We start from the raw sequence: 25,864 nt of genomic DNA on the forward strand, positions 1-25,864 counted from the left end.
ATATAGGCACCATTATGCTAGGTGTTAGCATGTTAATAACATTATTATATTATATAACATGAACATACTCAAATTTTTTTGAGATTTTTAAGAATATGAACATAAGACACTTATGCTATCATGCTAGGTGTTGGTGTACTAACATTAGCATGTTAGCATTTTCCAAGTCATTCAATATATCATCAATTTTTTTTTAGATTTTTAAGAATATGAACATAAGACACTTATGCTATCATAAGTCATTCAATATATCATCAATTTTTTTTAGATTTTTAAGAATATGAACATAAGACACTTATGCTATCATGCTAGGTGTTGGCGTACTAATATTAGCAAAGTAGCATTTTAAGCCATTTCCATATATAGGCGCTATTATGCTAGGTGTTAGCATGTTAATAACATTATTCTATTGTATAACATGAGCATACTAAATTTTTTTTTTAGATTTTTAAGAATATGAACATAAGACACTTATGCTATCATGCTAGGTGTTGGTGTACTAACATTAGCATGTTAGCATTTTCCAAGTCATTCAATATATCATCAAATTTTTTTTAGATTTTTAAGAATATGAACATAAGACACTTATGCTATCATAAGTCATTCAATATATCATCAATTTTTTTTTAGATTTTTAAGAATATGAACATAAGACACTTATGCTATCATGCTAGGTGTTGGCGTACTAATATTAGCAAAGTAGCATTTTAAGCCATTTCCATATATAGGCGCTATTATGCTAGGTGTTAGCATGTTAATAACATTATTCTATTGTATAACATGAGCATACTCAATTTTTTTTTAGATTTTTAAGAATATGAACATAAGACACTTATGCTATCATGCTAGGTGTTGGTGTACTAACATTAGCATGTTAGCATTTTCCAAGTCATTCAAACCCATGGTGTGTTTTCATGGTCAAGGCATCTAAATATGTAGATAAAGTAAATGTAGGAATGATATTTGTGGTGTAAATCACAATATGAGGGAACTATGGCGCCAAGTGCTTCTTTTAGTTAGACATTTTTCTCTTTAGAACTTGCAGAAAAGAGTAAGATGTTGTCATTTTTCACATAATGATTGTGGATGAGGGGCAAAATTAAAAAAAAGTGCAGTTATCCTTTAAAAAAATGGTAAACAATCATACAGAAAATGCATTATAACACAGTTTAAATGGACAAATATGAATATTTATTTTATATTATGTTAACACACACCTTTGGAAGACCTTAATTCATCAAAAATACTGTCATAATGAAATAGTCTGCCGTTGTTAAAACTCTACTGAAAGCTTTTCTTCACTCTGTGGCATGAAAAGTCTGTCCTTGGTATCAGCACACATCAGCACAGTGTCAGCGTGTTTTATTGCAGTAGTGTATTGGGTTTCTTCCACTCATGTTGATGTATGTTGACAGTACGTGGTCAAATCCTGCTGTCAGTCTCTTTCTAATCCTCACGCGCACACACACACACTTGGATATTTCCCCATCAGCCTGGCCACCTCCCACCTTATTTAAACCATCTTGGGAACGGTTACACGTGTTTTTTTTCTGCAGTAACAGAAGCAATGTAATTGAAAGATAATGCAGAATATAGCTTGTGTTCCTGTGTAATATTGATAGCAACAGAAGCAGAAGGAAGCTCGTACCATGTGGTGTGCATTTAATGTAATCCTTGTATATTCGAGTGTTCTTGCCCCCTGGTCTTTCTCAAAGCCAAAGCAGACTAGACGAGTGAGTGGCTTTCTTGCATCTGTGGTTGGCACACTGAATGATTGCACTTAAAATCACTATTAGGGTTATAGTGTTGGTGTTGGTACACAAATATTGTACAATTATGTTGCTCAATGTGTGGGGACCATTTTTTTTCAGTGACTCTCAACTTAAACGTGGGTTGCATGTTAAAAAAAAATACAGAACAAATCTTTTGGTTTTATTCTAGAGGGAAAAAATGACTCCAAATTGAAATAAATGTATGTGCTTTGGGCTCGGTGGTGAATTAGAACATATACTGTACTGCGGTATGGAAAAGAACAGTCAACAGGCATATTTGACACAGCATATATTCAGCATTAACATACATTCAGAGGCAGTATAATCGTCTTCAGTGTATAAGTCTTTACAGATCTACATTATGATCATTATCATGCTAACAAGCAAGCAAGCTTGCCTAACAACAAATAAGGCAAGCGTGGCGTTTTTCGGTGGTACGGGTCGGCCATACGTGGTCACATGCTGCGGGGCGAGGGCTTTATGTGCGGTTGGAGAGAAAGTGCTTCAGTCATCATGCATGGTGAACACGCGCAGCGACCTGCCGTCAGACCCCAGAAGGTTTTCATTATCTTAGTGTTTGCATTGTGTCTGCGTGATGCATGTGTTTGTGCGGGTTTGTGTGATACGCAAGGAGGTCGATATCCTGGGCTGATCTATCCGATCTGATGGATGTTTATATAAAAGCCACATTTTCACATAGCGGTCGAGTTCAGTTCAATTTGGAGCGGTAATGTATGTGTGTATAGTGTGACATAATAGCAACGTGACCCCCGCTAATGGATTTAATTATGGAAGATTCCGCAAAAATTAGGAATCTCGATTTTCTTTTGCATTTAAGTTTTTTTTTCATAGGCAAAAACTTAAACATAAAGACTAAACATCTTAGCTTTTTTTTCAACTATATAATATAAACTTACATAGACAGTGTTTTCATGTTTGTTAGCATGCTAACTGTTAATATATTAGCATTGCGAGTTTTGTAACGTTAGCATTTACGGCATTTTTCTTATGTATAAACTTACATAAAGAGTAAGTGCTATTATACCAGGTGTTAGCATGCTATCAGCTAGTGTGTTAGCATTGCTAGCATGTTAACATTAGCATTGTAGCTTTTATAAACTTACCATTACGTGCATTAATTACCTGCCATCTTTAAAAAGCACAGAAAAGAGAAAGACGGGTCTTCGTGTCTTACATAAGGATCATGAATGAGAAAAATAAGATAATGGTTCTTCCGCTGATGATTGATGATATCAACGCGAGTGATCATCCGAGTTTTTCAAAATAAATAAATGACGGCCTATTATGAGTAAAACAACAACTTATTTTACAAATTGCAAATTTAACTTTTGGCCTCAATTCCAACTTATGAGTCCTGTGTTCTTTATAGCTTATGTTTATTTTATTATGTATTTATTACTATATTATGTAATACAAGTGTAATGGTGACTAAAGGAGCGTTATTTCCTGCCTAGAGGCCTTCAATAATATTAAAAAAACATATTTAGAAGGTCATAAACTACAAAATAACTACAAAAATATTTCATTTATAAATGAGGAATCCTACTTCACGGAAATTCACTTATCACAGTTGGGTCTGGAACCAATTAACAGTGATAAACGAGGTATTGCTGTATTGGTCTTATTTTGCACAAAAAGTGTTTATTTGTGAAATGCATCAACTGGAATCACAGTACAAGACCTTAGACCTTAGATTAGTTTGAGGGACGAACTGCGATGTATCGGTATTGGTAATGAAGTGCTGGACTATATCGGTATATCGGTATGTCGGTATATCGGTATATCGGTATATCGATGTATCGGTACATCGGTACATCGGTACATCGGTACATCGGCATATCGGTACATCGGTACATCGGTGCATCGGTGCATCGGTGCATCGGCGCATCGGCGCATCGGCGCATCGGCATATTGGCATATCGGCATATCGGCATATCGGCATATCGGCATATCGGCATATCGGCATATCGGCATATCGGCATATCGGCATATCGGTATATCGGTATATCGGTATCAAGCCAAAGTTGAGCATCTCTGTTTGTTTCTAATGTTGACGCTATTTTCCAATTTAGTTATTTTGGGAATCCCTCCCCAATTTCGGGAAAACTGAGTTTCGTTACAAACTGAACCAAACTGTCCTGCTTTGTGAAAACTGGGTCCAAGTTCTTGGTGTGAATGACTACTGATCTTTTGGAGACGCGATTGTGTTCTCTGCCCGATACCCACCACTTGTGCTCATGCTGTGAGCTGACATCAAAACAGGAAGTAACTGATAGTGGATTTCACTTGGAATAATTTCACGCATGTCTGCATGGAAGTGGAGCTCAGTGCAGCTCGGTGCGTATAAACACAGAAAGCACACAGAAGGTCCACGTGTGACTGCTTCAGTCTTTGCCGTTTGTCCTTTACGGACGTTTCCTTGAAGTGCGGCACTCTGATTGAACCTCCAAAGCAGCAGCAGTAGCAGCAGCAGCAACGAGGACAGAGGGCCCACAGCCCTCCTTTAGAACCAAATCTCAGAACGTTTATCCCTCCTTATTTCCACGTCTCCTTAGTCAATCCCAGATAAGCTCCTCAGTCTCAGCAAATAAGTTAAACGTTCTAAAAAGGAGTGGAGAAGGGATGTGAACGATGCATTCTAATTGAGACGACAACAGTATGAGGACTTGGACCTCCATGGACCTCTCGGCTACTCGGTCTCTTGGTGGTATCCAGTCGAGGCGGCGTCCTCGGTGCTTTCTCCAGTTTCCATCAGGACTGTGAGGCATTGTGTTCATCTGCATTGCCCTCTGCTCCCGCTCAGTTCATCACCGGCACGTGTGCATCTCCACCATTTTGCGGCACTGTTTGCATTTGACGTAACAGCACCAGTGGAACTTACAGCTGCACCTGTCCACCACCTCCACTTCCTGCGTCTGGAACCCGCGGCCGCAGCACATCAGCTCGCAGCCGTCGATCGCTTTTGACGTTCTGTTACACTGGCGCCCCACTGTGCCCAGCATGCCCGGCGTACGTGGGTCGTAGTCGCAGAAGTCCGGACTGGGCTCCAAGTAGACCAGATCCTCATCAGTGTGAGGTTTGAACTGGGAGTTGCGAGGCACCAGGACTTTTGCGGAACCCATTTTGCGCTGCTCCACCTCGGTGGCGCCATCGAACTTCTCCTTGATGATGTTGCCCACCTTGCGGAAGGGCGGCATAGCTTTCCAGCAGGTCTTCACCTCACAGGAGCCCGAAACGCCGTGACATTTACACTCCACACGCATGTGAGCCAGGATGGCCTGGAAAAATGACAGAAGTTGATTAGAAGTTTCATTTGGGAATACTGCTATCTCCAGGGGTTCCGTGGTCGGAATTTCCAATGGGATGGAACTGCACTGTATCGTACACAAACAGCTTTTCAATATAATAACCAACATATTTCATTCCATTCCAATTTTTTCCGCTTATCCGGATCCGGTTCGCAGGGGGGGGTCTCAGGAGGGATTTTTCAGACAACCACATCCCTGGCCACCTCTTTCCTCAGTTCTACTGTGAGGACCCCAAGGCATTCCCAGGCCAGCTGTGAGACATAATCCCTTCTCCCGGCTGGGCATGCCGGAACACCTCACCGTGGAAGGAGCGGCGGCTCTACTCTGAGCCCCTCCTGGATGACCCAGCTCCTCACCCTATCTCTGTTAGGGTCAGTCCAGCCACCCTACAGACCAAGCTCATTTCAGACCCCATTCTTCCGGTCACGACCCAAAGCATGGGAACGTAGATCGACTAGTAAATCGAGAGCTTTGCCTTCCGTCTCGTATGTCGACCTCACTCTCCAACCCGAAGGTACTCGAATGCCACCACCGGGGGCAAGACCTCGCTCCCAACCCGGATGGTGCAAGCCAACCTTTTCTGACTGAGAACCATTGCTGGTGCTGAGTCTTATTCCAGAACGCTGAAGATCACAGCAACACCACCGTATTATAAACATCCATTGCTGGAGCCTACCCCAGAAAACCTCGACACAATGACGACTTTCATTGGTACTACTCAGAAATTGGGTAATCAAGGGGAAAAAGCAGTTTTTCATGTATGTCTTCCACCAACTGAAGCCGCCAATTGGTTCCGCCTGCCGGGATTTTGATGTCAGCTGACTAAGATCATGTGACATCTTCAGAATTGTTCGATTCCTAGTGGTAGCGAAGCAGTACTTCGATACAGATACAGTTATTATTGACTCAAGTTTCACTGTCTGACGGGTACTCAACGAGTACTCTAGTGCATTTTGATGTCAGCTGACTGACATCATGTGACATCTTCATCGGGGTTAAAGAATTGTTCGATTCCTAGTGTTAGCGAAGCGGTACTTCGATACAGATACAGTTATTATTGACTCAAATTTCACTGTCTGACGGGTACTCAATGAGTACTCTAGTGAATTTTGATGTCAGCTGACTGAGATCATGTGACATCTTTATCTGGGTTACAGAATTGTTCGATTCCTAGTGTTACCGAAGCGATACTTTGATACAGATACAGTTATTATTGACTCAAATTTCACTGTCTGACGGGTACTCAACAAGTACTCTAGTGAATTTTGATGTCAGCTGACTGAGATCATGTGACATCTTTATCTGGGTTACAGAATTGTTCGATTCCTAGTGTTACCGAAGCGATACTTCAATACAGATACAGTTATTATTGACTCAAGTTTCACTGTCTGACGGGTACTCAACGAGTACTCTAGTGAATTTTGATGTCAGCTGACTGAGATCATGTGATATCTTTATCTGGGTTACAGAATTGTTCGATTCCTAGTGTTACCGAAGCGATACTTCAATACAGATACAGTTATTATTGACTCAAGTTTCACTGTCTGACGGGTACTCAATGAGTACTCTAGTGAATTTTGATGTCAGCTGACTAAGATCATGTGACATCTTTATCTGGGTTACAGAATTGTTCGATTCCTAGTGTTACCGAAGCGATACTTTGATACAGATACAGTTATTATTGACTCAAGTTTCACTGTCTGACGGGTACTCAACAAGTACTCTAGTGAATTTTGATGTCAGCTGACTGAGATCATGTGACATCTTCATCGGGGTTAAAGAATTGTTTGATTCCTAGTGTTACCGAAGCGATACTTCAATACAGATACAGTTATTATTGACTCAACTATTACTGTCTGATGTGTACTCAACGAGTACTCTAGTGCATTTTGATGTCTGCTGACTGAGATCATGTGACATCTTCATTGGGGTTAAAGAATTGTTCGATTCGTAGTATTACCGAAGCGATACTTCGATACAGTTATTATTGACTCTTGACAAGTACTCAACGAGCATCGACTAACTCGAGTCACTAGAGTACCCGATTCACTTCAATGTGTGATTCATACGAATATCAGTCAGTATCCTGCTATACATGAAAAATACCAAGGTAATAAAGCAGGTCGAGTTACCTTCCTTCCGGCCTCATTGTTGTGGAGGTTCATGAGGGCCCGACTGGACGACTGGCCTTTACTCCTCTCCCTCACATCCACAAAGGACTGAGAAAAAGCCACTCCGTAAGCAATGTTGTCACTGCAGCCTGACCACTGGAATCCTGCGACAAGATATTACAATTACTCAAATATGCCTTGTCAAAAACACTATATCGAATGACACTGTGAAATGTCTGAGGTGATCCTCGTAGTGTTGAAACAGCAAAGCGTTAGCCACAAGTCAGCAGCTTTGCATCGGACTTATAAGAGCTCTCATTGTTTTGCTGCCTGGCTGCAACTTTACTAACCGCAGTCCGACACCAGCGCAGCACTGAGTCAGTGATAATAATCATAATCACACAAGCACCACTTTTTGCGAGAAAATAGCACTTTTCCACAGTCAAGAATTGGAGCAACATATAGTAATATTTCTTGTTTACGTTTATAAATGAGATCCACCTTCGAAGTCGTATTTCCGACATACTAGCTGCATGTGTCGCTACGTCTGGCTTTGTCAGAAGAACCGAGCGAGTGATATTTACCCTCTGGACTGACTCCATGCACATTGTGGTCGCAGCCGCATTTTTCCAGCTCTCCACTGCTGCAGGCCCGCGTGACCGCGAATGCCACACTGGCTGCTGAGATGGCGTACACAAAGGCAGCCTCACGGGTGCCTAACACACACACACACACACACAGGCAACCGGCGTTGAAGAGGCGTTAAAAGTAACATGCGGCGTGCTCGCTGCATGAGATAAGAGCGTGGCGCCTGGACAAACGCACCCTGGGTGACCACTTTGCCGAACACAGGCATGCTCTCCAGGGTGGAGCAGTTCCAGCGTCGGTTGCGGAACTGGAACTGGCACTCGTCGATCGCCAGCTGAGCGCCCCGGCGCACCGCGTCCATCACCTCCACGCTGCGCTTACAGATTTGAACCTGCGGCAGAAAACAAGGTGTGAATCATGTTGGCACTAAGGACCCCAGGCAACCATCATCATGACCCCCCCATTACAAAAATGTATTATTATTATATTTAAATTATAATTTTGTTATTATTATTAATTATTTTTATTATTATTATTAATTATTATTATAAAGTGTAATAATGTAATTTAAGAAAAAAATTACCGTATTTTTTGGACTATAAGTCGCTACGGAGTATAAGTCGCACAAGGCCAAAAATGCATAATTAGGTAGAAAAAAACATACATAAGTCGCTCTGGAGTATAAGTCGCAGGAACAGCCAACCTATCAAAAGAAGTGCGACTTATAGTCCGGAAAATATGCTAAGTAATTGTTATAATGAATACATAGAAATTATAATTACTAAAATAACAACAATTTAGCAAATTAGCAAAATTTGGTCAAATTTTTTAAATTTTTCATCTCTGAAAACAGGCTGTTGCTTCCACAAAAAACATATGGCATTTACCCTGTGGCTTTAATAATTTAGAAATATGTGCTAACATAGATAAAAATATGTGACATACATTTACCAGCTCATGAATTTTTACGTTTATGGGTTCATGCTTCACTGATCATGTTTTTTTTTTGCCAACTACTATCCGGCGGCCGCTGCATCATAGTTCCATGTGGCAAAGCCATCATCTAAGTTTCTAAGTGTGAGGCACATTCAGGGCTTAAACCGAGTTTTGGGTGGTAGCCCCACGAAAAGCAGGTCTGCAGCGTCATTGGTTATTGCACCTGTCTTTGGATGAGGCCTCGTAACCTCTCGCACGTTTCTTCGTCCCGGATGCTTCCTACCGATGATAGCTTGGCCAGGTACCTGATAGGACAGAAAGAATAATTAAACTTCATCAATGAGCATATGATAGAGAACACAAAGAGAAAAAGAACCAAAACCAACTCGATGAGGGTGTTAGAGGAAGTTAGATAGCGAAGAATGGCAAAGCATGTAGATGTCATGACATCAGTCAACTGATATCAAACTCCCATCCTGATTCGCTACGGCAAAGATTAAGTGAAGAGGCGCCCCCGGCGATACATGGAAATGCAGATTTCAACCAAATTTGGAATAAACTAACTCAGTGATAAGATGCCGTCAGTGTATCAATAACAAAAGTTATATGTTCACTTGTCGTAGTTAAGCTTTCACATAAAGCATTGCGCCTGAGCAACGCATTCATTGGGGTGCTGCATTGACATCAGCCTCCCTCTGGGCTCTGTGCTCCGGGCTCCTGTAGCTCCCTCTGGTGGACATAAGCAGCATTGCGGTGCCATCCATCTATGTTGCTTGTCTGCCAATGAACTGCTCTTGTAATACCTTTTGAGTGTTAAGTTACTGTGTGATGAGTTTAATATTTGCAACATGACACAGTGAGTCAGACTGTTCTATTCAGCAAGTTCCAATGATTTGCATAGCTTTAGCAAAAAAAAAGGCCGAGTTGTGAATACCTTTGAGTGGGGTGGAACTGTCAACAGTGAAAGTAGAAAATGCAAAACAATACATGTTTTCATTTTGGGGTCCCCAAATATCCCCAAATTCCCAGATGACGCCAAAAAAGTCGATAGATTTGTTGCTTTTGAGAAAATATATCAAGTCATACATCAAGTGGCGTGGAATGTCGCCAGATCTAGCGAGAAGAAAATTTCCAAGTTGGCAACGCTGCGAGAGAAGTGTGTAAGTTGGAATAAGTGTTGGAATTGTGCTGCTGCTGAAGTGTTGAGGACAGAATGAAGTCGTAAAAGAGCATCAGACTCCGTTTGACGGTGTGGGGACGCTCTACTGTGCTACCGTCTGCCGTCATAACGGAGCGTATGTGTTAATTATGCAATTTTTAAAAACGTAATTAATGAAAAAAATGCGTTGCTGTGCTTATTTTTGACATCCCTAGATCCCTAGTTCCCATGACGTTGTGAGAACGTTTTGGGCGAGGGACTACACGGAGAGGAGGGAAAGTGGTTTATCACAGACACCACCTCGAGGCCAGACAGGTCAGTAAGATATCGAAGACGTGTGAGAGAACGACATTGGTCTCGATGACCCGACTCCCCCACGCACACACCTGCCCCCATATCTCCAGGCCCAGCTGCGCTTCACAGAAATAGGCTTTCACATTAGCCGCCACTGAACCGCCCCTTTGAGGTCGGGGAGCCTTGATGATGTACCGTCTACAGCGCTCGGAGCTTCCTGACATGTCATCGCTTCTTTCGTCTGAAACCAGTCAATTGCCAAATAAATGGCGTTGAATCAAAGCGGTTTGAAAAACTGCCCTCTGATTAAATTCAGTGTTATGATGCCGTTTGAGCAAACATTGTTTTCACTTCGGTTTTTCAAGCCCATTTCGTGAGTCCGAGGTTATGAGTTCCCAAGGCCACACATACCTCGGCAAAACCTTCATGTGTCTGTCTCAGTGGAGCTGTGGCACATGTCCAAATCTGGGAGAATTATGGTGAGATTATTGACAGCACTTTACAGGGATACTGTAACTGTTTTGCATTGTATTTTCCATCGTGTTTGGTACAGCAAAGCCTGAAATATTTTGACATTTAATGCCATTTCTGAGCATCGTCCTTAACCTATTAAACCCTAGAGACCCCCAGTCCTCCTGGGGGCAGCCAAGTTGAGTTTGTGTTGCGATGGATGAACTGCCGAAGAATGTCAGCTACAATCGCAACATAACAATTTTAAACAACTTTTAAAGTACTTAAATGGTCCTCATTCCCATTTTCACATCTACCATAGCCAAAGTTTTTTTTTTTTGTCAATTAACAATTAATCAAAGAATCAATGATTAATCAACAGCTATTTTATTCAATTAATCGTTTTTTTTTTTTATTTAAAAATGTAAATATCCTTTTTTCGGTAGTATTAATACAGCAGGTCCGGCTCTAACCAAAAACGAACTCTAACCAAAGCAACTTTTACCATAGAAAATGATGCAAATCCAATGAATTTGTTCCAGACATGGGAAAATGTTAACACAAAACACATTATATAGACGGTAATTACAGTTTTACATGCAGAAAATTATGTAAATGACAAATGAATGGACATCTGAACATTTAACTTTTACCACTTTTACCCACTTTCCTTGGAAAAATACCCACACAAAATAATCAATTAACAAAACAACACTGCTATAACCGCATTTTAATGCTTAAATGTTGTTTGTCTAAACCAGAAATTAGTTTTGGATGTAAAATGGCCGCAGAAATGACGTTGAAATGATGTCTTCTCTTTAAGCAATAAGATTCGGAGGTCTTGTACCCCTTTTTTCCGTACAGTCAATCGGCTTTCTCTTTTTCTGCGGCCCACAATGCACATACAAGTATCGTGAGATTTTGTCTTTTGATCCAAGATGGCGGCATAAACAAATTGGGCTTTTTTTTTGGACGTGGTTGTTAACTGAAAAACGTTAACTAAGGTACCATTGTAATTAGTTAGTAAAACAGTTTATTACAATATTGACAATGTCAACATCAAGCTAGCCGGAAGGTTGGGTGGGAGGGGATTTGAGCAAGCTGGGGGTCTCAGAACATGATATATAATATTTAAATTTTTTTCTCATAGAAACTTTATGTGTAAGTCCCAACAAACCGCATTTTACAACAGCTTGTGGCCTGTGTTTGTTGTGTTTGGTGGCATCATATCGCATATCATCCTTCCAGAGGTCTGGCGGGCCAAACACCTCCTTCTCTCCTGTTGGCCTCTCATCTCATTCTCTCAACAGCCCAGATAATCGTCCTCTCGTTGCCGCTTTGAAGGCCATGGTCTACCCAACCAGACCATGTCGGTACTCGCCACTTATCACAGTGATAACCCTGCGCTCTGCCACTCCACATCATCGTCTCAGCCGTATTCGCCAGCATCCACCCTTGGTGTGAATGAGACTTCCTCTGGAACCCTTCCAAGGCAATAATATACAACTATACCAAATAATAGATTCATAGCAGAAATGATCATAAGACGTGTTTTGCAGGACTTTTGCAGACCATTACTCACATATGGGGTTGCAATAAGTTGATACCTGAATGGCGCTCCTGCTTTTGGGTCGTGTATTACAGCAATTAATAGCTCCGCAATATTTACAGATTTATGTGCTGAATCATATTTTTTTATTTTTTATTGATTTTTTTTTACCAAAAAAATATATATTCTTGCCCTATGTATATAATAGGGCAAGAATATGAGTTAAAATAAATATTCACATTACCTGGCATTAATTTACAATCTACTACTACTACTAATAGTAGTAGTAGTAATAATCAGAAGAAGAATAATGATGATAGTAATAATAACAGGCTAATTAATAATATAATAATGATTATTATATAATATAATTATATATATGTATTATATATATATCCCGGTTCTTGTTCGTTATTTGTGTTTGGGATTTCCTAATGTCTTCTACATTCATTCATATCCTGTGCATCTCCAGGGGGCTAAGCCCTCCGCCCCCCGTCCTCAGAACCTTGTGACGCCCCTGAACGGAACCGACCAAAATAATCACGGAAAACTTACCTTCCGCGTTTATTGACAACACAAACAAAAACAGAACAGCCAGCTCTCCTCTGCTCTCCCACGGAAAGTTGTGTGCTGCAGTGAAATGTGTCCAAGTGGAAACGACGGTTAGGCTGAACTAATGTTCTGCACCACAGAGACGCATTTGTCAAAATTGTCCTCCAGCTGTGGGGTGGGGTCGCCACTCATCAGCAATAGACTGATGAGTGACTAAGCTGAAATGGAACCCTGGCAGAAAGCGTTCAGAGTTAAGGTTAGCAATCGTCAAATGGGAATTTTCAGGAAAAATAAAAGAAATATATCCAATATAGGAACAATTTTGGTGCGGAAAGACCAGACTGGTGACTGCTCGAGCATAGATAGCCTCATCATAGCATCGTACCGGAGAGGATTTTATATTTTGTTATTTGATGAATGTCAAATGTGTGGGAAAAATACAGGAATTTATAGGGAGGTCTTTTGCATATTGTTCTTTAATAAATTTAAGTAAACAAAATAAGAAATTTCTCCAAAGAAATAGTATAATTGATGCTTAAACCATGAAGAATTATAGATTAATGCTTAACAATTTTTATTTTAATTTTAAAAGTCGTCCAATTTTGCAATATTAAGCAAAGATATACTGTAGAGGATTTTTAGGACGGGCGTTTGTGCGGACACCCGTGGGAAAGGACCATACAGACCTTGAGCAAGTGTGTTTCATTTTCAAGCCTCCTGTTATCTGCTCATTCTGAGGCACATACCCTTTGCTTCCCTGAGACGAGGTTAACAAAACACCTCATCCAGGAGACAGAGGAGTCAACCCATAGAAGGGCATCTCACAAACACACACACACACACACACACACACACACACACAAAACAATCAGTCTCATCCTGGTCTCTATCTCCGTCTTTCCTCTCCCGGCCTCCAGTTCATAAATCCCACGGGCCTAAACCCGGTGGAGCCAGCGGTGCTGTGAAGGCCGTGATGCATAATGCAACACAAACACGCATTGGCCGATGGTTGCACTGCAGTCCAGGTGGAATGCACCGTGCCTCCCACTTAGAGCCCCCCCACAGCTTCATAGAACGCCAAACAGGGGAGACATTTATGACACATGGTTGTTATCTAGGACAGGAAATACAGACAGACAAAAAAATGGTTGGGCACTAAAAAAACATGACATTTTTAAGCATAATATTCCTATTATTTATTGTTTACAACATATTGCACACTCTTATGCTGCAGGGACTCCAGAAGTGAGCTAACCAGTTAGCTTCGGATTTCATTTTCTTCTAAACTTCATTCATTCATTCATTTTCTACCACTTATCCTCACAAGGGTCGCTTGTGAGGAAGGGTGCTGGAGGCTGGAGCCTAGCCCAGTTGTCTTGGGGTGAGAGGCGGGGTACACCCTGGACTGGTGGCCAGCCAATCACAGGGCACATATAGACAAACAACCATTCACACTCACATTCATACCTATGGACAATACCTATGGAAGCCGGAGTACCCGGAGAAAACCGCCCGAGGGTGGAATTGAACTAAGGTCTCCTAGCTGTGAGGTCTGCGCGCTAACCACTCGACCGCCGTGCAGCCCTGTTCTAAACTTAAGAAGCCAAAAAGTTACCACTTCCACGCAGAATAGGAGGAGAACCTTTTTTCACTCTATCATGTCTTAATGTCTTAATGCGGTGTTAAGGTAATGTAAGGTAAGGTAATGCCTCAATGTTTTGTGTCATTAGTACTGTCTAGTGACCACAATACTACATCACTTTTATTTATTTATTTTGATTTTTGGTTGTTATCTAGGACAGGAAATACAATGGTTGGGCACTAAGACAACATAATCTAGGCTTAAAACATTTTCATGATATTTAAACATAAACATCAATTTCAGTACTTCTTATTTCATCGTATTAGTGTCTTCTTTCAGGTGTTTCGGGGGCCTTTCCCAGCTGACCTGGGTGAGAAGTGGGGTAAACCCTATTTGGAACCCAGTGGCAATGATCGGTCAAGAAGAAACTCTGATACCAAACAGGCAGGGAATTGGATTGGTTTGAATTGGATGAGTCTATGGTGCAATATCACAGATTTTGGTAGCTTTTACCACAAACATACTAAAAATACCCAAACAAACGCGTGACCAAATAAAAGTATTGTATTTCTACTTGTCAGTACTCCAGGTCTACTTTTAAAGGTCCTGTGTTACTGCCGTAACCAATTCCCAGATGGCAATTGCGACCAAATTCTGAACTGGGACACACAAGCAGTAATTTGTGTCCGTGTTTGCCAGGAAGGCTTTGGTTCGATTGCAGATGTACTGGAAAAACTCCCCGGACGCGGTCCCTTTTTAAACAAACTGTTGCACTCTAAATAAGAGTGATCGTGGATGCACCTGGCAACAAGAATCCTCCGTCTCATCAAATGTTTTATTACATCTGTCAAGCTATGAAAGTATATAATCAATGCAAGGGTAGTAAACGCAAAGAAGCCGAGCTACTGGTTGAACGTTTTAGAATCAAAATGTATAATTACTTCATTCCTCAAACATAAGTACAAGGATAAGTCGGTAATAGACGCTGGATCTTAATAGTCGTTCAAATATCGCTCTTTCGAAACTGTCTCAGTTTGTTACTTAGCGACTTTGTCGCAATATCGTACATAGCAAACGAGTCAGTTTGCTTTTTACCGTATCGTTCACAGAATCGAGTGCCCAATCTAGCATCCTACACGTTGGTGACTTACTGTCTAATCCAAATCCTAACCCTAATCCTAATCCTAATCCTAACCCTAAAATTTTAACTTTCACCTGTCAAATTCATAACAGAATTTGAATGTAGCACCGCTAGTGACGAGATTCATCCAGTCAATACAAGACTTTTTTAATCCAAGCCTGCAGTACATACAAGACTTACTGAGACCTGTAGAGGGTGCAACATCACAAGCTTACTGACTGTGACCCCCCCTTCTTTAAAGTACAGTACAGTATACAGTATACAGTATACAGTATACAGTATACAGTACAGAACATCTGCCCCCGCTGCTGTCTCTGAAAGCCTGACGCTGTTCGGTGCAGCAGGAGTTCATTTGAGATTGAGATGAATGAAGGATATGTAAAGTCCAAGGTCAAATGCGGAAATGTGTCTAAAGTCATCCAGAGCAGACACGGCGGAAGGTCAGGTTGTGTGAAGATTGGAAAATGTGAGGCAAGGCTGATACTATGGAAATGTGTTTGTTTGTTGGTATGTCTACATGTGTGTCTGGGTGTATTTATACGCCGGTGGCTCCACTGGAGCTCATTGCTCCCTAAAAATAACATGGCCGACCAACACCACAGCCCTCACACACACACACACACACACACACACGTCCAGTTTCATGCCAATTTGGGAAAAGAAATGAAAGACAGTAAAACCTCCTGCCTTTTATTAGTGCCATCGCCCAATAAGGCTCGGAATCATTATGTGTGCCCCCCTGAACTTGGCCTTGCCGTGTACCTGGGGGCTATTTCTCTTCAGAAATAAAATAATAAATGGCTTGATGTGATTTTTCATAGCACAGGGGTGTCGAACCAGGGGTGTCGAACCATTCTAAATTATTATTGAGCTGGGCTTCTTCCATCACTTCCTGATTTGCACATGTACGAAAGCTTTATTGTTCTTGTAGTCAAGACATAAAACCAAATTACCACAGCAGGTCTGTCATCAAAAATCGCTCATTTATAGCGAATAACTTGTTCCAGACCCAACCGAATTGACATGATTCATTGATAAAAATTAATATTTTCATAGTTAAAGCATAGAAAACCTGTTCCACATATGTTTTGAACATTACTAGAGCCCTGTAGACATAAAATAACACACCTATAGTCACCTTTATATTCCTATTATTCATTGTTTACAACATATTGCAAACTCTTATGCTGCAGGGACTCCAGGCGACTGCTAGCTAGCAAGCTAGCGAGCTAACCAATTAGCTTCAGATTTAATTTTCTTCTAAACTTCATTCATTCATTTTCTACCGCTTATCCTCACAAGGGTTGCGGGGGTGCTGGAGCCTATCACAGCTGTCTTCTGGCAAGAGGCGGGGTACACCCTGGACTGGTGGCCAGCCAATCACAAGGCACATATAGACAAACAACCATTCACACTCACATTCATACCTATGGACAATTTGGAGTCGCCAATTATTAATGTGGGAGGAAATCCGGAGTACCCGGAGAAAACCGGAATTGAACTCAGGTCTCCTAGCTGTGAGGTCTGCGCGCTAACCACTCGACCACCGTGCAGCTCTGTTCTAAACTTAAGAAGCCAAAAAGTTACCACTTCCACACAGAATAGGAGGAGAACCTTTTTTTCACTCTATCATGTCAGACAGGCTATGGATGACTTAATGTGGTGTTAAGGTAATGTAAGGTAAGGTAATGTCTCAATGTTTTTTTGTCATTACTGCTGCCCAGTGACCAGAATACTACATATCACTTGTATTGCAATATGTTTCGATTACCGTGTCTACCTTGAAACAGCGTTTTGGTTTCGCTTATGTCGACACCGACACCGCTTATGTCGACATAATGACACAAATGCAAACACGTTGCCCCTTGTATTGGGTTCACGTGGTTTGAAAAGTTGTCATATTAGTGCCTTGCGATTGAATTCCGCCCACGTAAAGGTGCACCCCGCCCCTCGGCCAAAGCCGCTCACTCGTGACCCTGAACACAACAAGTCATAGACAATGCCTGAAGGAAAAGTCATGTTATTCATAATGTCAGCCCGAGAAATGAAAATGTCGGAATTGTGTCTCATGAATCTATTTCTATCTAATTCTATCCTGTAAAAGACTCCCATTCATTCATCGGGGAGATGAGGAAATGCACTCACTTGTGCGATCATTCATGCAAAGTGGGCAGGTTTGGACACACACCATCAAGCTGACTATTGACACAGTTAGCACACATGTGTAAACTATGTGTTGTACACACATATTTGTATGTATAAAGAGCTCTCTGTGTAGGAGGCTAGAATACATATTTGGTTCTCACCTCATCACCACTGAGTCTCCTCCTTTATACTTTCGGCCTTTTCAATTTTAGATCAAGATGAAGGTCGTGAAAGGGTCAGATGTGTATTTTCTCCCCAGTGTCAGCATATAATCGCGTGTAATCGGGTCATTTACTGTACTTTGTGGTTTGAGAGAATGTGATAACTTCAACTAAATACTGCATGTAACTTTTCAATACATGGTTGGGCATGCCCGGAAGATCAGTTTCTCAGGGAGTACAGGGGATTGTATTATGTATTCTTCGAGAAGAGGCTCACTCTGCCTGATTTTGTAAACCCCTGCTCTTTATTAAACTTAAGTTAATAAATATGTATCTCTTTAACACAAAGGATATAGTTTTGTGTTCTGGACTGTACTATGGACTGTGACCACCTTCAATAGGGGTGTCCCATAATATTGGCCAATAAAACTGATATATTGCTTAATATAATAAACAACCATGACAACTTTCTGACTCTGGTGTTGGGGAACAAAGACATAATATCGAGAAGCATTCGTTGCTGGCCGTCGTCATGAAGCTAGAGACACTTACTAGCATGACAGCTAGCACAGATTCCCCTGGAGATCTGGTCCCGGACACCTGAGTCCCTTTACGTTCTCCAGTAGGCGGTGGAATCCAGAGTCCAGAGTCCAGGAGGACATCAAAGATGGCGTTACTGGTGACTGCTGATAGAATTTGCCGTGGTCTGCTCCATCTGTGTCCATGGCATGGTTGGCCTTCTCCATCCTTTACCTCTTCTCTCCTGTTCTTGACTTAGTTTCCAGATGACCCCCTTCTGGGCGTCATACCCTGGTATTCACCAAAGTGTATCGATGCTCCAAAATGACACAACTACTACATCCCTGTCTCAAAACATCCCTCCGTGGTTGAGACCTGGTTTCCACGTTTTTGGGATCGCCGTCCATAGTTTTCCTCACTGGTCTGGAAAACTTCAGGAGCTTCTCCTGACGGCCTCACCCCAATGGACAAAGACCACAGGATTGGATGCAATTAGCTGGATGCAGTCGTTCATCCATGTTATTGTATTCTCAACTGGTCTTCAAGACATTTCACCTCTCTTCTGAGCATCAGTTCATGCTCAAAGACAAGGTGGGACAAACTAGACTGAGAACTCGGTGCAAGATCCAGTGTATTTATTTGTTCTAATCATCTTAGTTTGTAGGCTACACGGCGGTCGTGCAGTTAGCGCGCAGACCTCACAGCTAGGAGACCCGGGTTCAATTCCACCCTCGGCCATCTCTGTGTGGAGTTTGCATGTTCTCCCCGTGCATGCGTGGGTTTTCTCCAGGTACTCCGGTTCCCTCCCACATTCCAAAAAACATGCTAGGTTAATTGGCGACTCCAAATTGTCCATAGGTATGAATGTGAGTGTGAATGGTTGTTTGTCTGGCGACCAGTCCAGGGTGTAGCCTCTCTCCCAAAGACAGCTGGGATAGGCTCCAGCACCCCCGTGACCCTTGTGAGGATAAGCGGTAGAAAATGAATGAATCTTAGTTTGTTCTCTGGCACCTTTTTCATTTGATATTTCCTATTTTTCACTGAGTCTTATGTGTCTAAACCAGGGGTGGGCAAACTTTTTGACTCGCGGGCCGCATTGATATGACAAAATTTACGGGGGGGCGGGGCAGACTATATATTTTACACGTAACAGTCCACCTGGTATTATTTTATCTGTAAAATTGTCATGCAATCTGCTATTATTATTTATTATTTTATATTTATATTTAAATATTTCAAAAATAATAAAATATTATAATAATTACAATAAAATTAAAATAATAATTATTCTATTATTATTATGTAAAATATGCAAATATAACAATAATATTATATGTAATTAATATAATAATTAGCATTAATATAATAATTATAATCATCATAATAGTTCTAATAATAATTATAATGATCTAATAATCTAATAATAATAATAATAATTATTATTATTATTATGTGCTTGTGTCCCTTTTTTCAGGAGCACTTTGTAAACAACAGACCATGTCAAAAAACGAAATTGATAAAACCATCAAAAGGTTGGCTCAGGCCATGATGCCAGGTTGTATGTTGAGTTTAAATGAAATACTTTGGAAAGATTGGGCGGGCCGGATGTGGCCCCCGGGCCGTAGTTTGCCCACCCCTGGTCTAAACTGTTTTCCACAAACATATCTTTCATATAAAACGATTCCTTCACTATCGTGCACTGCAACGCTTTCCAAGCATCTGACAGATGGCGTGGTGTGCAGGCCAATTGCAATCAGCTGTTCACATCCATTGTTGTCGGCAAGCGCGAGCCCTTCTACGTCGCCACCAGAGGGTGTGTTATGTCTCCGCAAAGCCTCGCGCACTTCTCTGTAGAGCGCCACAATTGTATCTCATCTTTCAGTGAGGCCGCCCGCTCCTTTCCCCTGTCAGTCTGATCTGTCCTCCACTAATCCTAATCTGGTCATCCTGAGCGATTCCCCTTGCTGATTCAAGAGGTGGGGGGGCATGATAATTGCACACACGGTGGTGACAAGAGGGCTTGAAATAACATGTTGCAACCTCATTGGAGTCATGTGGATGTGAAAGAAGTGTGAGGCGCCAGCGGGTACCGCCAAGGTCTCTGCTTTCTCTGGTTACGCTGCCATCTCTTTAGCACCTCAGCATGGTTATCCGGGACGTATGCTTCAATGCTCACACACACATTTGAGCCATCGCTGACACGCCAAACACCTCAGCGGCCTTAGGAAGAAATGATCCTAGTCGCTATCTCAGCATTGTATTACCGTCGGTGTCATGGTGATCGGTCCGCTACATTCGAGATGATAGTGACTACTTTAACTGATAAGAGTTCGACCAGTTCGTTACCTTTGGAGACGGGCGGTGTATGGATCCGCCCGGTTGAACCAAATACACGCGCTATGACATGTACATTGATGGACTCTAAATATCAGTTCGGTCATCGCTCGCTCGCTGTATCGTTTCTTTCAGAAATCAATGAATGAATCATCGCTGTGTCGTAGTAGATTACGGGCTATTATTAGTCATTCATTCATTCATTTTATACCGCTTATCCTCTCGAGGGTCGATCCTGTCTTCGGGCGAGACAGCCTCTACACCCTGGACTGGTCGGCAGCCAATCACAGGGCACATAAAAACAAACAACCATTCACACTCACATTCATACCTTAAACTAACATGAATGTTTTTGTAATGTTGAAGGAAACCGGAGTACCCAAAGAACATGCATGCATACATGCTAACCACTCGCCCACCGTGCGGCCTTGTTCCTGACCTGACCGCAGCAAATTAAGTTTTAAACCTTTATAGGTTTAAATATTATAGGTTATAGGTTTGCTAAAAGGATGAAGAGTCTTGAACCAGTCATGATGTTACTATGGTAACCATTATGGTCATATGGTCATATCACCTCGTACTTCGGTACGAGGTGCAAAAAAAAACCTTAAACTGTATTATGGAAAGCAGGAAGTGAACAAATGTAACAGTTACTGATTGTAAAAGTACCAAATGGAGGGGTAGGATTTAATAAGCTTTGCTTCTTCCTACTCCTTTTGGACATGTGGAACTGTGAACTGATTATGGGATGCATTCAATTGTAATTTGATGCATGTTCAAATTAAATTAAACCATTACCATTTAATATTTTCCTAGTTATAGCATGGAAAACCTGTTTACTGTATGTCTTTCTAAATATGGTTATTATTATTATTATTATTATTAGCCCTGTAGACATAAAATAACACCCCATTCATACCCAAATAATGAGTTACAAACGTTATTCTGCCGGCCCTAAACAATACTGCAACGCCGTGTAATACCGTGTAACCACGCACACACACAATCAATTAGCAGCACACTTGAAGGTAAATCCGCAGGTTTTACTGCGTGTCTCGCTCCGTGCATGGCAGCAATCCTACACGCACAGTCGTTGCTCTTGCATGACTGAAACAGGGCCCTACAGGTCCAAATTCTTTTTCAGCACAGCTGTTACCTGCACTAGACCAGGTCCACCCAACATTTACACCTCCTATTGTAAAAACAACTGAATTTCTTCCATAGTAAATCACCGCATTTTTGAGTGAGCGCTGCTGCCAGTACATTCTCCGAATCGTTGATTTGATTTCAAAGTGCACACACACACACACACACACACACCTTCCCTGTTCCCTCAGTGTAATGTGTGCTCACCTGTTTGCTGGCTGTGACTTACGAGACGAAGTGTTAATTACCGAGTGTGTGCGCCACAACAACAAAAACACACACACCATACATCACGTGTGCCAGTCATGCTCTATAACAGGAGAGAGAGCACCAAGTAGGGAAAAAGTGTAAAAAATAATGACTCATAATTTATCGGCAGTGATCATTTTCAGCGTAACCAAATACTTAATAACGCAAAAAGTAAACAAGCCAAGGACAAGCTTCTGCATTAATCAGAGATGAACGCAACAAAGTGGAGCACACAGTGCAACTGCACCACTTCCCCAACAGGAGGTTACCCAGTATGCCTTGCGGGTTTGTGAATGACTATAAAATAGTATTGTTTTGCATGCATTTTAGCGCGGAAGCGTCTATTTTGTTACCTGCATAGTTTGTGTGTTACAGTTACATGTGTGTTGCATCATTTGCGAGGGGGGAGTAACGGTGTAAATATCCTCCTGGTTCACTGCATCCTGCTTTCTGTACAACTGAAGACGTACTTTACGTTTTTATAAACACAAATACTCAGTCCCAACAACTGATGCAACTCCCCACTAATGGATGCCACTTTAGAGCAATTTCAAGCCATAAAAATGGCCACAAGGGGGCGGATGTGCATTTTATAACGGTGAATCGGAAAAAACACACATATCAGGAAGGAGGACGTGAGAGAGTGTAGCGTGCGCACACATAGTTCAGTTCCAAATGTGAAATTCGTAAATATTTCATGGTGTTATATTTGTAAATAAATTATTATTTTGATGTAAATGTATATGTATAATGTATATGTTAGTGTAGTTGTTTAGATATTGGAGCTGTCATAAAAGCAACAAACATTTGAAAGTTATACTTGAAATGTATCTTTTCACAAAAACCTTTTGTAGTTGGGAACTGATTTTTCCCTGAAACTTAATAGTCTTCTACTGCTGATTACTAAAGAACAGAAAAACTATGGTGGGTATGAATTATGAGTAATAGACACAAATGTAACCATGTGACGTTCCTTAATGCTAACTCCTAAGCTAACTCCTAATTGTGTTATATTGACCCCGCGTCAGCTCCGTAGCACCCGTAGTTTACAGTCCACAGATTCGTCTCCGCTGAGTAATCCCACTGAGCGGCCCGGCAGCTCCGCGGCTTGCCCGTACATGCCTGCTGTCACCACGCCTTCCGTCACAAACAGCACAATTACTCTGCACTCTGTGACAGAGGTTCAAGCTCTTTGGCCAAGCTTTCGCAGGACTTCTTCTGTGGGGGAATCTGTACGCAGCGTCGGGCCGCTGTCTTATCTTAACGTCAACACCAGATTAGAGTAAAGCTTACAAGCTAACCAAGTAGGGATCATTAATTACAGATCACAGATCATAAGGTCACAGGTAGACACCGTACATGTGATTCATACGTGTTCATCTCACGTGTAGCGCTGATAAAGTCACTCCGGGGGGGGGTTGGTTGGTTCCCGCTCAATGATGGACGCAACTCGTAAAAAGTGAGGAAGATAAGAGGTTGAATGGCAGTGCAAAATGGAGCGAAGCCTATGCGGAGGAATGCACCAAACCGCCTCCCACAGAGAGCGGCTCACAGGAAGAGGTGGCGTGTAGAATATATAGTTTTTCAGAGTTTGCAGTTTTATCAGAATTAAAATAGAACTCTGTATGTTGTTTTTTCATTTAAGGCTTGTAACATATGACACACTACAGATGTCCACTGACAACATATGTTATTTCCAGTCATTGCTGCAAAATGAAAGAATTTATGGTTGGCAATATTGAAACTGTGCTTCTTATTTTTGTAATTTGTCATTCCCAGTTGAACTCTTGTACAAATACGAGGACCCTAAGAAAATCTACGTTGACCCTTTGGTGAGCTGAGGGCCGCATACTGAAAAATCAAAGGATGTGGGAGGCTATTTTTTACATTTTTATGTATATTTTTTTCAATTTGGTAAAAGTTAAAAGTAAAATACAAGCAAGGCTGCACCTAACGATTATTTTCTTTGTGTATGAATTAGAAGCCTGTTGTTTTAATTCATCGGGTCGTCCCCATCAATGTTTGGTTTGGTCCTCAACTTATCAGAAGGCAAAAATACCAACCGCTGTTCTTGTTTTGCCTAAAACTCAAAGATAATAGACCTGCTTTCATGGCTGACTAAGGACTTAAAAAACATTTTTATTTTATTTTATTTTATTTTATTTTATTTTATTTTATTTTATTTTATTTTATTTTATTTTATTTTATTTTATTTTATTTATTATTATATTTTTATATTTTATATTTATTTTTATATTTTATATTTATTTTTATATTTATTATTTTATTTTTTGTGTCCCATCCAGCCATTGGGGCAGATAGTATTGTCGATCTAAATGCCCTTACATGCTAAACAGATTTGCTCTGCGTCAAAACAAACATTTTAAAATAAAAAATAACAATACCAAATACCAAAATAGTTGATTAATTGGATAATTGATTAATCGTTGCATCAACATTTCAGTTTTGACTTCTTACATGTGGCCTTTTTTTTTATGATTTATTGTTTCTACGGTTGACACACCTCCTGTATGTTATGCTGATTTGATGTCATGTTTTTCCTGCTCTAATCTCAAAAGCACATCAACCCACATCAAAGTCTGTCCCCCTGAGTGGAATCCCCCACCCCCCAACCCCACCTAAAAAGTGAAAAAGTGCTGAATTTCATGGCCTTTTTTTTTCTGTTTTCATACTTGGGATTTATGGATTTAATTATGTTGTCCATACTGTGCATATTTTCCTTTGTCTTTTTGTAATTTGTTGTTGTCTAAGCATTCTCTAATGGGATCTTCGCCGGGGCGGTGCAAGGGACCTGTTGCCCCCTTTTGACAAATGATCTTTTTGTAACATTACATGGATGTCAGTTTGGCAATTTTGTGCGCAAAACTTCCATGGAGGTAATAACAGTTTTGAAGTGCTTTAAAGCAAGGCCGTGTGCAAGGGGGATGCAAGGATGTTAGTAAGTTATTAAGTCTGGGCGTGCGTGTGTGCGCACAGTTTAACCATTAACCTGAGCTGCGGGGCGATAGAGATGATGGAGGAGAAGAACGAAGAGGAGGAAGAGGACGCACGAAATGGGTAAAAGTGACATTTTTGGATGAGAAAGTTGCACTTACAGCCAGTTGCTGGCGTTGGCGGAGAGGAGCGCGCAGCAGAGCATCAGCACACACCGCAACACACACTCCTCTGTCATCTCGGCTTCAGGGGGCACAAATAATCCCGTGATGGAGAGTCGGTGTCAGGGCTGGGAAGTCCAAATGAAGCGGCGGGCAGGGTGAATAGAAACGGGGCTGCTAATCCATCGCATCCAGCGGTTCGGCGCGGAGGTCCCTCCACCCCCCCCCACGCAGTCCTCTTTCTCCCTCCTTGGTGCGCCACCAAGACGCGCGGATGATGCTTGAAACAAGTCCGAACTTTACGCCTCCTCTTGAAGTCCACTTTGCGGAGAAAAGTGACGGGCCATCCAACGCACCCAAAAGTGCATGCATGCGCTGAGCGTAATTACGCGCAGAACTTGGGCACACACATTCACACACGCACGCACTCACACACGCACACACCGCCGGTTTGTCGCTGCGTCTGGCAGAGAGGAGAGTGTGTATGCTGTCTTGAGTGGAGGGGCGGTGCGTGGATGTGGAGGTATGGCACAGAGATGGGAGTTTTAGGGGGAGATGAGGGAGGCGGGTTCGTGTGTGTGTGTGTGTGTGTGTGTGTGTGTGTGTATAGACGGGACTGCGCGTATGTGTTTTAGAGGTCTCCGGGGAGGATGCAATAGCACAGCCATTCACTAATGGCCTCCCCAGCCATCCCCACTCCTCTCCAACACTCACATAAACACGCTCGCTTT

At 41.6% G+C, this 25,864-nt stretch overlaps 1 protein-coding gene across 1 annotated transcript; it reads right to left on the reverse strand.

Moving 5' to 3' along the window:
* Positions 1–1,004: 1,004 nt before the first annotated feature.
* wnt4 (wingless-type MMTV integration site family, member 4) lies at positions 1,005–25,579 on the reverse strand. Its single transcript, XM_058081136.2, has 6 exons — positions 25,134–25,579; positions 8,960–9,041; positions 8,038–8,191; positions 7,797–7,928; positions 7,234–7,376; positions 1,005–5,071 (listed from the first exon to the last, which is right to left on the reverse strand). The coding sequence occupies exons 1-6, from the start codon at positions 25,208–25,210 to the stop codon at positions 4,601–4,603; spliced, it is 1,059 nt and encodes a 352-aa protein (XP_057937119.1). The 5' UTR covers positions 25,211–25,579; the 3' UTR covers positions 1,005–4,600.
* Between the last annotated feature and the right edge of the window lie 285 nt (positions 25,580–25,864).

Source organism: Doryrhamphus excisus, linkage group LG11 (assembly GCF_037039965.1).
Source record: "Doryrhamphus excisus strain RoL-2023G ecotype Guam linkage group LG11, RoL_Dexc_Guam_v1.1, whole genome shotgun sequence".
NCBI lineage: Eukaryota > Metazoa > Chordata > Actinopteri > Syngnathiformes > Syngnathidae > Doryrhamphus > Doryrhamphus excisus.